Source organism: Mustelus asterias, chromosome 11 (assembly GCF_964213995.1).
Source record: "Mustelus asterias chromosome 11, sMusAst1.hap1.1, whole genome shotgun sequence".
In the NCBI taxonomy this organism is placed as follows: Eukaryota; Metazoa; Chordata; class Chondrichthyes; order Carcharhiniformes; family Triakidae; genus Mustelus; species Mustelus asterias.
The window spans coordinates 62,143,482-62,159,790 of NC_135811.1; the positions used below are offsets into that span (position 1 = coordinate 62,143,482).

Genomic DNA, 16,309 nt, shown 5'->3' on the forward strand with positions numbered 1-16,309 from the left:
CTGTCCATTCTGTCTATGCCCGTCATAATTTTATACATCATCATGTCTCCCCTCAGTCTCCTCTGCTCCAAGGAGAAGAACCAGTCTATCTAATCTCTCTTCATAACTAAAACTCTCCAGCCCAGGCAACATCCTGGTAAATCTCCTCTGCACCCTTTCCAATGCTATCACATCCCTCCTATAATGTGGATTCCAGACTGCACACAGTACTCTAGCTGTGGCCTAACCAACATTTTATATAATTGCAGCATAACCTCCCTGCTCTTAAAATCTATGCCTCAGCTAATAAAGGCAAGTATACCCTATGCCTTCTTAACCACTTTATCCACCTGTCCTTCTACCTTAAGGGACCGGTGTACATGCACACCAAGATCATTCTGATCCTTGGTGCTTCCCAGGGTCCTGCCATTGGTCATGTATTCTCTTGCCTCGTTTGTCCTGCCCAAGTGCATCACCTCACACTTATCCAGATTGAGTTCCATTTGCCACTGATCAACCCGTCTACGTTCGCCTGTAATCTAAGGCCTCACTATTTACCAGCCCACCAATTTTTGTATCATCCATGAACTTACTGATCAACCCTCCTACATTCAAGTCTAAATCATTTATATAAACCCAAAAACAGCAAGGGCCCCAACACTGATCCCCGCAGGACCCCACTGGACACAGTCTTCCAGTCCAGAAACACCCCTCGACTTTCACCCTCTGCTTCCTGCCACTCAGCCAATCCCGGATCCAATTTGCCAAACTTCCTTGGATCCCATGGGTATCACTCTCCCATATGGGGCCTTATCAAAACTTCCCTTTGCTATCAGTCTCCCGTATGGGGCTTTATCAAAAACCTTACTGAAGTCCAGGTAGACGACACATTTACACACCTGGTCACCTCTTCGAAAAAAATTGGTCAAGTTGGTCAGACATGAAGTTCCCTTCACAAAATCACGCTGACTGTTCTTGATTAATCCCTGCCTCTCCAAATGCAGATTAATTCTGTTTCTCAGAATTGCTTCCAATAGTTTCCCCCCTGCAGTTTCCTGGTTTATCCTTTCCTCCCTTTGTGAACAATGGTTCCACATTGGTTTTCCTCCAGTCCTCTGGCACCTCTCCTGTGTAAGAAGTCTCACAACACCAGGTTAAAGTCCAACAGGTTTATTTGGTAGCACAAGCCACTAGCTTTCGGAACAGGCTGTTCCTTCGTCAGGTGGGTGGGAGTTCTGGAGCTGGTGGCTTTTGCTACCAAATAAACCTGTTGGACTTTAGCCTGGTGTTGTTAGACTTCTTACTGTGTTTACCCCAGTCCAACGCCGGCATCTCCACATCATGACCTCCCCTGTGGCCAGGGAGGAATTGAAAATTATTGCCAGTGCCCATGCTATTTCCTCCTTTGCCTCACTAAACAGCCTGGGATACATTTCATCCGGCCCTGGAGATTTATCGACTTTCAAGCCTGCCAGACCACTCAGAATCTCATTTCTTTAATTGTATCGCAGTCCTCCTCCCTGGTTTCTATACCCACCTCGTGTCTCTCACGAGTGAACACCAACACAAAGTGTTCATTTAGAACCCTACCTCTGAGCCAAGCACACAAATGACCACTGTGGTCCTTCATGGGCCCCACTCTTCCCCTAGTTATCCTTTTACCCTTAATATATTTGTAAAACAACTTAGGACCTTCCTTTACTTCACCTGCCAGTATCCTTTTGTGCCTCCTTTTTGCCCTCCAAATTTCCTTTTTTAGTCCCTTCTTGCACATTCTATACTCCTCTCGGGCTTCTGGTATTTTGAGACCTCCATGTCTGCCAGAAGCCTCCTTTTGCCTCTTGATTGAGGGACAGATAGCATTGGATCTTGAGGGTTCACTGGATTTGTTGGTCCCACCCTTTTTCTTTAAGAACAAAGAACAGTACAGCACAGGAACAGGCCCTTCGGCCCTCCCAGCCTGCGCCGATCATGATGCCTGCCGAGACTAAAACCGTATGCAGTTACGGACTCCGTATCCTTCCATTCCCACCCTATTCATGTATTTGTCTAGTTGCCCCTTAAATGCCGCTGTTGTACCCGCTCCCACCACCTTCCCGGGCAGCACTTTCCAGACACTCACCACATTTACATTTATTGGAAGACACTGGTCCTGTACTCTCCCTCCTTCCTCCTTGAATGCGTCCCACTGTTCTAATAAAAGTGCCTGCTCCCGGTCCATCTAGCCAAATCATATCTGGTCTTATTAAAATCAGCCTGCCCCTGCTGAGAACTTTGATTTCAGGTCTATCCTTGTCCTTTTCCATAACAATCTTGAATCTAACAGAGTTATGGTCGCTGTCTGCAAAATGCTCCCCCACTGATACCCGAACCACTTGCCATGCTTTGTTACCTAAAATTAAGTCCAGGACTGCCTCCTCACTTATAGGACCTTCCATGTACCGGCTTAAAAAAGATACATTTTAGATGCATTTTAAGAATTCCATTCCCTCTAAACCTTTCACACTCGGACTGCCCCAGTTAATGTTGGGGAAGTTGAAATCCCCACTATCACTACCCTATTTACTTTTACACTTCTCAGAAATTTCATAGAATCGTAGAAACCCTACAGTGCAGAAAGAGGCCATTCGGCCCATCGAGTCTGCACCGACCACAATCCCACCCAGGCCCTACCCCCATATCCCTACATATTTATCCACTAATCCCGCTAACCTACACATCTCAGGATACTAAGAGCAATTTTTAGCATGGCCAATCAACCTAACCCGCACATCTTTGGACTGTGGGAGGAAACCGGAGCACCCGGAGGAAACCCACGCAGACACGAGGAGAATGTGCAAACTTCACATGGACAGTGACCCAAGCCGGGAATCGAACCCAGGTCCCTGGAGCTGTGAAGCAGCAGTGCTAACCACTGTGCTACCGTGCCACCCCATATTTGCCTACATATCTACAAATTTGCCTACATATCTGCTCTTATATTTCTCTCAGACTGTTAGGAGGCCTTGTGTTGATACTGTACCTTTAAGAAAAGCATTTATACCATGTTTCTTGTGAGAGGTATGTTTAAAATTCAGCTCTGTTTTACACGGTGCCAATGTGTCTGCAAACCAGGCAGCTCACATGCCGAGAATGCAGGAGAATAATGTTTTAGCTAATGGGATGGTTGTTTTAATCTAAGTTAATGTATTTTTGTTTATTTGGTTTTTCCCCTGGGGTTTCAGAGTAAGATGTTGATTAGATTGACAGAGACAGTCATGTGCTTAAGGGGCGGAGCTATGCTTACAGGGTATAGCAGGCAGTTACTGCCGGGTTCTGAAAGAAGCAGGGGTTTCTCTTCCTCTCTCTTGCTCTCTGCTACTCCTTTTTGGTTTTGAAAGTTCTAACCATATGGCTTCATTTGAAGAGCCTTCTAAGATTTGTTCCTCCTTACTGCTGTAACTGATTCGCTGATCAAAATCATGACATTACTGCTCTTTACCTCCCTCTTTTCTTATCCTGATTTAAGATTCTATATCCTGGAATATTGAGCTGCCAATTATGCCCCTCTCTTAACCACGTCTCAGTGACAGCAATGACATCATACCCCCATGTTTTAATTTGTGCCTCCACTCATTTACCTTATTCATTAGACTCCTTGTATTAAAATAAATAACAGCCAATCTTGCCAAACTCCCTTCTGCCTTAACTGGCTGTAATTCTCTGCCTTCCGACTCACTTGCTGTCTCTTCTAATATTGATTGTTCTTCTCCTCCTGTTAAACCTCCTCTCAGGCTCCTTCCACATCCCTACAACAACCCCCTCCCCCCCTCCCTCCCCACCCCCAATTAATTTTTTAAACCCTCCCAACGGCACTAGCCTCCCTGCAAGCATACCATTCCCATTGTCCCAGCATGTGGCACCGGAAGTAATTCAGAGATTACTACCTCCGGGTCCTGATTTTTAATCTACTTCCTAGCTCCCTCAATTCTGCTTGCAGGACTCATCCCTTTTTCCACCTATATTGTTGGTACCAATATGTAGCACAATCTCTGTCTGTTTGGCCCCCCGCTTCAGAATTCCCTGCAGCAATTCAGTGACATCCCTGACTCTGGGACCAGGGAGGCAACATACCATCCTGGAGTCTTTTGTGCAACCATAGAAACGCCTGTCTGTTCCCCTTACAATTGAATCCCCTACTACAGCCCTGCCATTCCTCCTCGCTTGTTGTGCAGCAGACCCAGCCATGGTGCCACGAAGTTGGCCCCAGCCATGGTGCCACGAAGTTGGCCCCAGCCATGGTGCCACGAAGTTGGCCCCAGCCATGGTGCCACGAAGTTGGCTGCCACTGCTTTCCCCGGCACAGTCACTCCCTCAACAGCATCCAAAACAGTGTAACTGTTAGAAACAGAGATGGTCACAGGAGACTCCTGCATTATCTGCCTAGTGGTCACCCATGCCCTCTCTGCTTGTTCAATCTTCACCTGTGGTGTGACCACCTCATTGAACGTGCTCCCCCTGACTTGCTCAATATTGTGGATGCTGTTGAGTGAAGTCTCCCTCAGCTCCAGTTCCAGTAGTTTCAGTTGGACAGACTTCCTGCACACGTGGTCAGCAGGGACAACTCAATTCTCCATGATTTTCCACATAGCATTGGGTGTGAGCTCTCCTGCTGTGACTACCCTTATTTACTCCCTTTTATACCAAACAATTCTGCTTGTATAAGAATGCTATCAACTTACCTCCTTCACACTAACTTTACTCCCTTACCCTCCTTTGTTCACTTATATTACTTTATTATAATGACCCTGACTTCACTTATTTGTGTTGTTCCTTAGTTAATCTCTTCTACCAAAAAAGAAAAACACAGCTCCCTCCCCCTCTTCACCCAACTCCCACACTTACCAAAGTGCCACTCCCTTTGCTCATTGTACTCGACAGAATAAAAACCTTACAAACTATAGACTTCAAGAGGGGAGGGTGTCGGTGTGTGGGGTGGGGGCGCGCGTGTGTGTGGGGTGGGGGCGCGCGTGTGTGTGTGTGTCTGTGTGTGGGGTGGGGGCGCGCGTGTGTGTGTGTGTGGGGTGGGGGCGCGCGTGTGTCTGTGTGGGGTGGGGGCGGGCATGTGTCTGTGTGTGTGGGGTGGGGGCGCGTGTATGTGTGTGTGTGTGTGTGGGGGGGGGAGGTGCATGTGAGGATCAGCTTTGGGACAAGAATTGATTGCTTCTATGTAGGTCTTTGCAATCATGAATGAGTAATGTGCCAATGATAATTTCAGAGCCGGTTTCTATCTCGCTGTGTGAATCTCTGTTTTTAGAAACGTTTTTACGGGCCAACACAACGCACCATGGGTCTGTCGGGACTGCTGCGCTTTGGCGTCCTGAGGAATTTCTGGCGAGCTTGGCGGAAGGGATTCCATGGGAACACAGACGGAGAAGGATTCATCCTGGGAGGAGTGTTTGTTTTGGGAGCTGGAGAGCAGGTAAAGAATGCAATCTCTCCTTCCGAAATGCACAAACCAGATTGTTCTATTGGACTCACTGTTACCGCCTCTTCCTTCCCCACTCAACAATTTCTTCCTTTTTAAAATCTTTTTTTCTACCTCAGTTGAGTCTTTTCCCACCTACATTTGGGAATCTTGCGATGCCCTCTGTCCCTTCCAAGCGTTTCCTGGTCCTAACTGTCTCCTGTTCCCTATGGATATCTAATCTCTCTTTCCCCCATCAGGACAGTTTGAGAGCTCTCTGCTCCTTCCTGCAGTCTCTTCCCACCATGACTCCTCCCCTTTGCCTGCCTGAGCTTCTACTCACAATGAAGAACTTCTCCTTTAACTCCACACACCTCCTCCCAGGAAAAGGTGTTGCTATGGGAACACACATGACCTTCTAGTTATGCTGTCACTTATTTGGATTTGTGAAAGGTTCTTTTTTCCAGTCATTCTGTCGCTCCCCTCCCTCACTACTTTTTCTGGTATGTTGATGACTTTATCGGGGTCATTGCCTGCTTTCACTCTCAATGGAAATCTTTCATTGACTTTTTTGTCCCAATTTCACCCTTCCATCATCTACCAGGTCCACCTCTGATTCTTCCTTTCCCTTCCTCGGCACCTTGGTCTCCATTGTAAGAGAAAGGCTATCAAACAATATGCGCTACAAAGCTGCAGACTCCCATAGCTATCTTGATTACATTTCCCCACACCCTGCTTCTTGGAAGACTCTTTGTTGGTGATAGGTCTTGCTTTTACTCAGTCGAGGATTCCATCAGCAACATGCCTGACAGGATCCTTAATTGATGCACTTTTGCTCTCATCCATCCTCCTCCTTCTAGGACCATAATAGGGTTTCCCTTATCCCTGCTATGGGAGTCTGCAGCTTTGTAGTGCATATTGTTTGATAGCCTTTCTCTTACAATGGAGACCAAGGTGCCGAGGAAGGGAAAGGAAGAATCAGAGGTGGACCTGGTAGATGATGGAAGGGTGAAATTGGGACAAAAAAGTCAATGAAAGATTTCCATTGAGAGTGAAAGCAGGCAATGACCCCGATAAAGTCATCAGCCTCTATAATCAATGGATCATTTCCCACCAACACTCAGGCCAGTGTCCCTTCACCAAATCCAGATTTATTTACAATAGTTAGTAATACTCAGACAGGTACTTCCCAATAAGGAGCATATACCCCGAGTGCCAGTAACCCGGACACTCCACATTATTATACCTCCGGAGGGCTCCTGGATTGGACAGCATTAACTGCCTCAATCAAGGAGCTCGTATTCTCACAGGTTCACCTCGTGAACCTCGTTACAATCATTACATCCCTCCCCTTCCAGATCCCATGGCGAGTCGATCACCTTCCGAGCCTGTTGTGGCTTTTCAAGACCGGGTCCGTGTTCCCCAGCTCTGTGTTGGAAGCAGGCGGGGTGTAGCCGGCCAGAGCTTGCATCCTTTGTATTTGGCATCAACGCACAGGTTCACTCTCTTCATCGGGCAGTGAGGGAGTGGAAATAGCTCAGTCCACCGAGTCCATTTCGGACTGTGGGGTTCCAACGACCAGAGATGGAGAGTGGGAGCCGGCGGATCCCGGAATTTCTTCCGAGGCTCCCGATGTGCTGGATATAGATTGTTCCGGCACAGCCTGGGGCTGATTGGCTTTAAATGTCTAGGTGTTTTCATAGGATGGTATCTTCCACTCAGACTTTGTAGGAAGCTGATCCTGTCCTAGAGTCGGCTGTGCCTTGTAACCATGCGGGGCTATTCCCATGATTATTTAATGACACTCTATCGCCCACCTTTATGTGTTTCTTCCAGCTGGTGTTGATGTGGGTTCCCCACCCCTCCCAGGTTCAGGAAGATCAGGCTCAGCCTGGTGTGGAGTTGATTGCCTCTGAGCAACTGGGCTGGGGTTATTCCAGTAGTTACATGAGGCTCGTCCTGTAATCGAAGAGGAATCTGGAGAGTTTTGTGTCCAAGGAGGCTGTGGCTATTCCTTTAAACCTGCTTTTATCGTTTGTTCTGTCTTTCTGCCAGGCCGTTAGATGATGGCAACATCTGAATGTGTTGAATTCTGCTCACCTTCATAAAAGAAGCGAATTCCTGGCTGGTGAAGGATGGTCCATTATTGGAAACCAGCACCTCCGGGATCCCGTGTGTTGCGAAAGATGTGTGAAGATTTTCCGCTGCCGTTCTTGTGCTTCATGAGTTCACCCTGTGTACGCCCATCAATTTTTGAGTGGGCATCTATCATTACCAGGAACATTGAACCCATGAATGGACTGGCATTGTTGATGTGTAGCCAAGTCCATGGCCTTCCCAACCATTCCCAAGGGTTTAGAGGAGGTGCTAGTGCTGACGCTGACCCACCAGCGTCTGTATCTAATTCTGATCACCAGGCAAAGCTCCTTGCGAGCATCTTCATTTTTCTCACTCCTGGTTGACTATGGTGAAGTTCGGCCAGGATGGGACGGCAGCATGGCTCAGGATGACAACTCTGGAGCCCCATAGGAGTCTGCTATCTCCCACAGTCAGATGCTCTCTCTGGCTACAGTATTGGTGGAATGTGGGCTGAATGGCCTTTTTGTTTCCCCCGTCAGCACCAGCTGTTTCATTTTCACGGGGACTGTGTCCTTTTGCACCCATAGCCAAATATTATTTGCTGCCACTGGGAGAGTTTCCAAAAAATTCATTGTCATCACCAGTGGGGTGTCTGCTAACGATAGCTGACTCAAAGCATCTGCATTGGCTACTTGGCCTCTGGACGGTGTTCTAATTGGTAACTGGAGGTGGCCAGTAATAAAGCCCACTGCTGGATTCGGGCTGATGCTATGGGCAGCACCGTCTTGTCCTCTTTTAGCAGTCCCAGTAGTGGCTTGCAGTGGTCTGTGATAATGTCTAATTTTTGCCCATACAGGTACTGGTGGAATTAAGCCCAAGTATCACCGCCAACTTTCTTTTTCAATGTGGACATACTTGCATTCCGTGATAGCAAGGTCCTGGAAGCATATGCAATTGGGAACTCATCTTCATTTGGCCATCTATTTGCCGATTCCACCCTGATGGACGTAGGAGCTGGGGCACCTTTGATCGTCTGCACCTTGTCTTCCAAAGGGTGCAGACTAGACTTGTCTACTCTGTAGCCCAGATAGGTCACTTGGGGGGCCTGGAATACACATTTCTCCCTTCCTCGGCATATGTCTGCCTTGGAAAATCGACTTAGAACTTCCTCAGGGTTCTCTAAGTGGTTGTTATTCTTTTTTCCCTGTTATGAGGACATTGTCCAAGTAGATAGCAACCTGAGGTAGACCTTGTAAAACGTTCTCCAACATTCACAGGAAAATTGCGCAGGCTGACGGTACCCCAGATGGCAGTCCAGTGTATTGGTAAAGGGCTTTATGAGTATGAATTGTTGAATATCACTGGGAATTCCCACCCAGCTGTAATTGTAAGTAAGTGTGCATCACATCAAGTTTTGAAAATGAGAGTTCTCCTGCCAACTTCGCATACAAGTCCTCAATCCGAGGGATCGGGTGTTTATCCAGCTCTGAGAAATGGTTTACCATTTGTTTAAACTCCAAAGGCAGACTGATCCATCAGGCTTCAAAATTGGTACAACCGGTGCTGCCCATTCCACAAATTGGGCTGGTTTGATGATCCCTCCACGCTCCAGTTTTCGGATTTCAGTTTCAACTTCTTCCCATAAAGCAAATGGTACTGGGTGGGCTTTGCAAAATCGTGGAATCACTTCCTAGTCAGCATACAAAGTCGCCTTGGTTCTCCTTTGGTCCCTGGGCCTTCCTGGAAACTTCAGGGTATTTAAGCAGAACTTCACCAAGGCGGCTCTTCTCTCGCTGAAAAATGTTGAGCCAATCCAGGTGGATCTCTCGCAGTCAATTTCATCCCATTAGGCTTGGCCCTGAGCCCTCCATTACAATCATTGGTAACCGAACTAGCTGATTTTCATAGGAGATGGACAGAGGTTGTACCCACATTTCACAGAGGTTCTCCTGTATAGGTCTCAGTCTTATTGAGGTCTTGACTAAAGTTCAGGGTTGAAGTCCAGAGTGAATGTGATGGAACACTGATTCTCCAGCCACCGATACGGCCACACCTATACCTGGTGTCCATTTAACCCGACGTTTATCTTGATTGGGTCTGATTTAGACATAGCTGTGCAATTTAATTGTTCTCAATCTGATATAGGTGGACCTTCCAGGATGTGAACTCTCCTGGATACCAGCCTATCTAGGTCTTGTTGGAGTCATCATAGAATCCTACAGTGCAGAAGGAGGCCATTCAGCCCATCGAGTCTGCACTGACCACAATCCCACCCAGGCCCTATCCACATATCCCTACATATTTACCCACTAACCCCTCTAACCTATGCATTCTGGGACACTCAGGGGCAATTTAGAATGGCCAATCAACCTAGCCCGCACATCTTTGGACTATGGGAGGAAACCGGAGCACCCGGAGGAAACCCACGCAGACACGAGGAGAATGGGCAAACTCCACACAGACAGCGACCCGAGCCGGGATTCGAACCCAGGTCCCTGGAGCTGTGAAGCAACAGTGCTAACCACTGTGCTACCGTGCTGCCCAGTCCTTTGCTGTTTTGACTCCGCATCCGGGCTTATCAAATAATTTTCATCAAATTACCTGTATCCCGTGTGCATTTGCCTTCTTTATAAGTCACCCATTTGGGAGCTTGTCAAAGGCTTTGCTGAAATCCATTAAAATTATATCAACTGCACTACCCTCAACTACCCACCTGGTCACCTCCTCAAAAAATTCAAATTTGTTAGGCATGACCTCCCTCTGACAAAGCCATGCTGACTATCCCTCATCAAGTCTTGCCTCTCCAAGTGGAGATAGATTCTCACCTCCAGAATTTTCTCCAATAGTTTCCCTACCACTGACATGAGACTGACTGGTCTATAGTTTCCTGGATTATCTCTACAACCCTTCTTAAATAGTAGAACCACTTTAGCTGATCTCCAGTCCTCTGGTCCAAAGATGTGCAGGTTAGGTTGATTGGCCATGCGAAATTGACCCTAGTTTTGGGAGGAAATAGCAGGGTAAATATATGGGGTTACGGGGATAGGGTGGATTGTTGTCAGTGCAGGCTCGATGGGCCGAATGGCCTCCTTCTGCACTGTAGGGATTCTATGATCCTCCCCCATAGCCAGAGAAAAATTAATAATTGGGTTCAGAGCCCCTGCAATCTCCTGCCTTACCTCCCACCGCAGCCTAGGACACAATTCACCTGGACCTGGAGATTTGCCTACTTTTAAGCCTGTTAACACCTTGTCAATTTGTTTAAGAATCTCTCAGTCTCTCTCCCTGAGTTCCAAACCTTCATCTCTTGGGAGAAGACGGATGTGAAGTATTTGTTCAACAGACTACCAGATGTTCTCTGGTTCCACCCCTTGGTCCCTTATGGGCCCTACTCTTCCCATTGATATACCTATAGAATATCTTGGGATTTTCCCTACTTTTACCAGCCAGAACTTTCTCATAACCCCACTTTGCATTTCTAATTGCTTTCTTAAACTCCACCCTGCACTTTCTGTACTTCACTAATGCCTCCGCTGCTTTGCTCCCCTTGTACCTGCTAAAAGCCTTTCTTTTCCTTCTCATTGTATCCTGAATATCTCTGGTCATTCATGGTTCTTTGGGCATGTCACTCCTTCCTATCAGGGAACATGCTGGGCTTGTACACTCTCCATTTCCTTTTTGAATGCCTCCCACTGCTCTTCTGTAGTTTTCCCCCCTAGTAGCTGTTCCCAGTCTACCTTGGCCAGATCCTGCCTTATTAGCTAAAATCTTCTATCCTCCAATCCAATTTTTTTTCTGCATCTTATCTATTTCGTTGTCAATAACTACCTTAAATATACCATAGTATCTTTGGAAAGACATTAGAGCCAATGTTTTGAGTCTGGATGACCCTTTGTCAGAGCTCAGGGTCATCCAGACTCGAAACGTTGGCAATATTCTCTTTCCACAGATGCTTTCAGACCTGCTGAGATTTTCTAGCATTTTCTATTTTTGTTTCAGCTTCTGCAGTATTTTGTCTTTATCTTAAATTGTACCATGTTGTGATCACTATCACTAAAATGCTCCCCCACCACCACTTTAACCACCTGTCTGCCTTCATTCCCCAGAATTCGGTCCAGCACATCTTCCCTTGTTGGACTCTCCACATTTCAAGAAATCTACTCCATCCAAGCCCGTAATGTTATGATGGGAAAGTTGAAATCACCTAATATAATAACCCCTTTGTTACTGTTGTTACACCCCCCCACAGATTGAGCATATATTTGCTTCTCAATTTCCTGCTGACTATCTGGGGGTCGACACTTAGCAATGTGGCTGCCCCTGTTTTTTACTCCTAAACTCTACCCACAAAGCTTCATTTGATGCCCGCTCCAAGATATCGGGGGCGATTCTCCCAAATAAATTGTAAGTGCAGAACTGCAGGAAAAATGATGTAATTCTGGATTGTCTTTTCAGTGGGAGTTCAGACTCGAATCTCCCACACTCTGTGCACTGTAGAGGTCACAGTCGTGAATATCATGAAATGTTCGGGGGGGGGGGAGGTGGGGCCTATTAACACCAGAGTCTGACAGTTCCGGAACTCTGCACATGCGCAGTGGCCCCAAACTGTCAGACTGCAGTTTGCTGGCTGGCTCGATCGCTGGCCAGCCCGGGACCCCTGCACTGCTGCCCCTCCAAACATCCCATAGTCCAATCGAGGCCCGACCGCGGCCCCCACAAGCATTCCCAGGCCAGCCCCGACCCCCCCCGCCCCCGTCCCGCAGTGCCCCAATCACCAGTCCCTCCCTGCAGCAGTGACGATCCAGCCTCCCCACCCCGATAGACTGCCTCCCCAACCCCCCTTTCCCCACCCCCTGGGAGGAAGACCCCTCCCTCCCTCCAGGAGGCAGACCCCCCTCCCCGGCAGACCCTCCCGCCCGCCCCCATCGCTGGCCTCCCTCCAGTCCCGAATGGCAGAGTTGCAGCGGGACACCCCCATCCCCGCCGATTGCCCCTAAACCCGCCCCTTGGCCCCACTCCCTAGGCCTCGCCCCCTTGGCACTGTCCGATGCCTGGTGGGCAGTGCCAAGGTGTCCCCTGGGCATGGGCACAGGCTGGCACTGCCAGGGTGCCTATGCCGAGGGGGCACCACCCCCCACTGCCCGACCCTCTGGGGGTCCCGATTTACCCCCTTCAGTCCAGCAGGGTCTCCCGCTAGTTCCCCGAAAGTTGGGAGCTACTCTAAACCCCGCTGGAGTGAAATTGCACGAGCGGGCTGGGAGATGCTATCGGGCCCCGAGAATTCAGTCCTGGGCCTGATAATCAGATGCAAATAACATTGAAAATAGATTAAAATGACTTACCTGGTCTTCCCGCCGGTTCCCTGCCTGATCCTGACCGAGCTGCTTTTCAGAGGTTGCCATGCGTAAATCCCGTGAATCGGCGCATACGCGCATTTCCTGACTGAACCCAGCAAAACATGAGCAGGTCGGAATGGGACAATCACACCCACCATCTCTCCTTACTGCAGTAACTGACTCCTTAACTAGTAATGCAATACCTCCTCCTCTTTTACCCCCTCCTCTGTCTCACCTGAAGATTATATAGCCCAGGATATTGAGTTGCCAATCCTGCCCCTCCCTCAACCATGTTTCTGTGATAGCTGCTACATCACAATTCCACATGTCAACCAGTGCCCTTAACTCCTCCGTTTTAGAACATAGAACATAGAACAGTACAGCACAGAACAGGCCCTTCGGCCCACGACGTTGTGCCGAGCTTTATCTGAAACCAAGATCAAGCTATCCCACTCCCTATCATCCTGGTGTGCTCCATGTGCCTATCCAATAACCGCTTAAATGTTCCTAAAGTGTCTGACTCCACTATCACTGCAGGCTGTCCATTCCACACCCCAACCACTCTCTGCGTAAAGAACCTACCTCTGATATCCTTCCTATATCTCCCACCATGAACCCTATAGTTATGCCCCCTTGTAATAGCTCCATCCACCCGAGGAAATAGTCTTTGAACGTTCACTCTATCTATCCCCTTCATCATTTTATAAAACTCTATTAAGTCTCCCCTCAGCCTCCTCCGCTCCAGAGAGAACAGCCCTAGCTCCCTCAACCTTTCCTCATAAGACCTACCCTCCAAACCAGGCAGCATCCTGGTAAATCTCCTCTGCACTCTTTCCAACGCTTCCACATCCTTCTTATAGTGAGGTGACCAGAACTGCACACAATATTCCAAATGTGGTCTCACCAAGGTCCTGTACAGTTGCAGCATAACCCCACGGCTCTTAAACCCCAACCCCCTGTTAATAAAAGCTAACACACTATAGGCCTTCTTCACAGCTCTATCCACTTGAGTGGCAACCTTTAGAGATCTGTGGATATGGACCCCAAGATCTCTCTGTTCCTCCACAGTCTTCAGAACCCTACCTTTGACCCTGTAATCCACATTTAAATTAGTCCTACCAAAATGAATCACCTCACATTTATCAGGGTTAAACTCCATTTGCCATTTTTCAGCCCAGCTTTGCATCCTATCTATGTCTCTTTGCAGCCTACAACAGCCCTCCACCTCATCCACTACTCCACCAATCTTGGTGTCATCAGCAAATTTACTGATCCACCCTTCAGCCCCCTCCTCTAAGTCATTAATAAAAATCACAAAGAGCAGAGGACCAAGCACTGATCCCTGTGGCACTCCGCTAGCAACCTGCCTCCAGTCCGAAAATTTTCCATCTACCACCACCCTCTGTCTTCGATCAGATAGCCAGTTACCTATCCAATTGGCCAACTTTCCCTCTATCCCACACCTCCTTACTTTCATCATAAACCGACCATCATAAACCTTATCAAACACCTTACTAAAATCCATGTATATGACATCAACTGCCCTACCTTCATCAACACACTTAGTTACCTCCTCAAAAAAGTCTATCAAATTTGTGAGGCACGACTTACCCTTCACAAATCTGTGCTGACTATCACGGATTAATCCGCATCTTTCTAAATGGTCGTAAATCCCATCCCTAAGGACCTTTTCCATCAATTTACCAACCACCGAAGTAAGACTAACCGGTCTATAATTACCAGAGTTATTTCTATTCCCTTTCTTAAACAGAGGAACAACATTCGCCACTCTCCAGTCCTCTGGCACCATCCCCGTGGACAGTGAGGACCCAAAGATCAAAGCCAAAGGCTCTGCAATCTCATCCCTTGCCTCCCAAAGAATCCTAGGATACATTTCATCAGGCCCAGGGGACTTATCGACCTTCAGTTAATTCAAAACTGCCAGTACATCCTCCCTCCGAACATCTATTTCCTCCAGCCTATTAGCCTGTAACACCTTTTCTTCCTCAAAAACATGGCCCCTCTCCTTGGTGAACACCGAAGAAAAGTATTCATTCATCACCTCGCCTATCTCTACTGACTCCATACACAAGTTCCCACTACTGTCCTTGACCGGCCCTAACCTCACCCTGGTCATTCTTTTATTCTGCAATATTGCAGGTTTTACTTGCAATACTCCTGCCATGAAAGTAGAGGCCATCCAACCTTGCCTTACTCCCTTGAAACTTAATACAGCTGCACTCCTCCTATGACTTGGTTACTTTACTCTCTGTTGCCGTGCCCTTATTCTGCTAATAGTCTGTGTCCCCTCCCCTGGCCAAATTAGTTTAAATTGCTCTCAAAAGCACTAGCAAAAAGTCCTGCAAGGATGTTAGTCCCCTGGTGTGGGTGAGGGGTGTGCCTGTGGGTGAGGAGCGCCACTGTGTGTGAGGGGTGTGGGTGAGAGGTGTGGGTGTGGGTGTGTGAGGGGTGTGGGTATGGGTGACGAATGTCACTATGGGTAAGGGATGTGTCACTGTGTGTGAGGGGTGTGGGTGAGAGGTGTGGGTGTGAGTGAGGGGTGTGGGTATGGGTGACGAATGTCACTGTGGATGAGGGGTGTTGGTGTGGGTGAGGAACGAGGAACCACACTATCTCCTGTTGCTGGCTTTGTTCTGAGTTGCTGCTGTTGTGGTCACACAGGGTGTCCTTCTGGAACATCGAGAGAAGGAGTTTGGTGATGCCGTTGACATCAGCTTGGTCTCTGAAGCTGTCAGAAAGATCAAACCTTTGAGAGATGCGAAGAATTAAATCATTAGCGACTGGAAATGTCAATGTAAGAACGAAACTTCAGCAACGCAAAATCCCGGAGAGGCACCTGGGTCCAGAATGAACACCGAAAATGCCGGAAATACTCAGCAACTCTGGCAGCACCTGTGGAGAGAGAAACGGGTAGAGTCACGCCTCTCCACCAATTCCCCCATCATCACCACCCTGTCTGGGGAGGTGCTGCCTGTCACCTCCCCGGTCTCCCTGAGCTTCATGTAGGGCACTGACTTGCAATGTATTAATGATGGTCTGATTCAAAAGTCACTGCTTCAGGCCTGAGATTTACAGAATGAGTCAACAGTGTCCAGTCTCGAAGTGAACTACTGTAACCTGAATCTAATCCCAATAAACAGAATGTGAAACGGTCAAACTTGTATTTACTTCAACTTGAATCTCATTTCTCAGCTAGCAATCCTTTTCAAATCCTTCAACAAATCCTTTTTCAAAGATGCTGTTCTAGGGACTAACCCTTGCAAAGAACATTTGGCAAGTCACAAGACTCCGGAATGTTCCACACTGGGAAATGTGTCCCCGACACAGACTCCGGAATGTTCCACACTGGGAAATGTGTCCCCGACACAGACTCCGGAATGTTCCACAATGGGAAATGTGATTCCCACACAGACTCTGCTGGAACGTTCCACACTGGGGAATGAGTCCT

General features: G+C 48.0%; 1 protein-coding gene across 4 annotated transcripts in view; it reads left to right on the plus strand.

The window, feature by feature from the left end:
• selenou1a (selenoprotein U 1a) overlaps nucleotides 1-16,018 on the plus strand; it is a 28,177-nt gene extending 12,159 nt beyond the window's left edge. For all 4 annotated transcript variants that reach the window (XM_078223652.1, XM_078223651.1, XM_078223653.1 and 1 more), the window contains exons 5-6: nucleotides 5,276-5,440; nucleotides 15,523-16,018. In XM_078223652.1, coding sequence (XP_078079778.1) covers nucleotides 5,276-5,440; nucleotides 15,523-15,630 — 273 coding nt within the window. In that variant the 3' untranslated portion in view covers nucleotides 15,631-16,018. The remainder of the gene's footprint in view (nucleotides 1-5,275; nucleotides 5,441-15,522) is intronic.
• The last annotated feature ends 291 nt before the right edge of the window (nucleotides 16,019-16,309 follow it).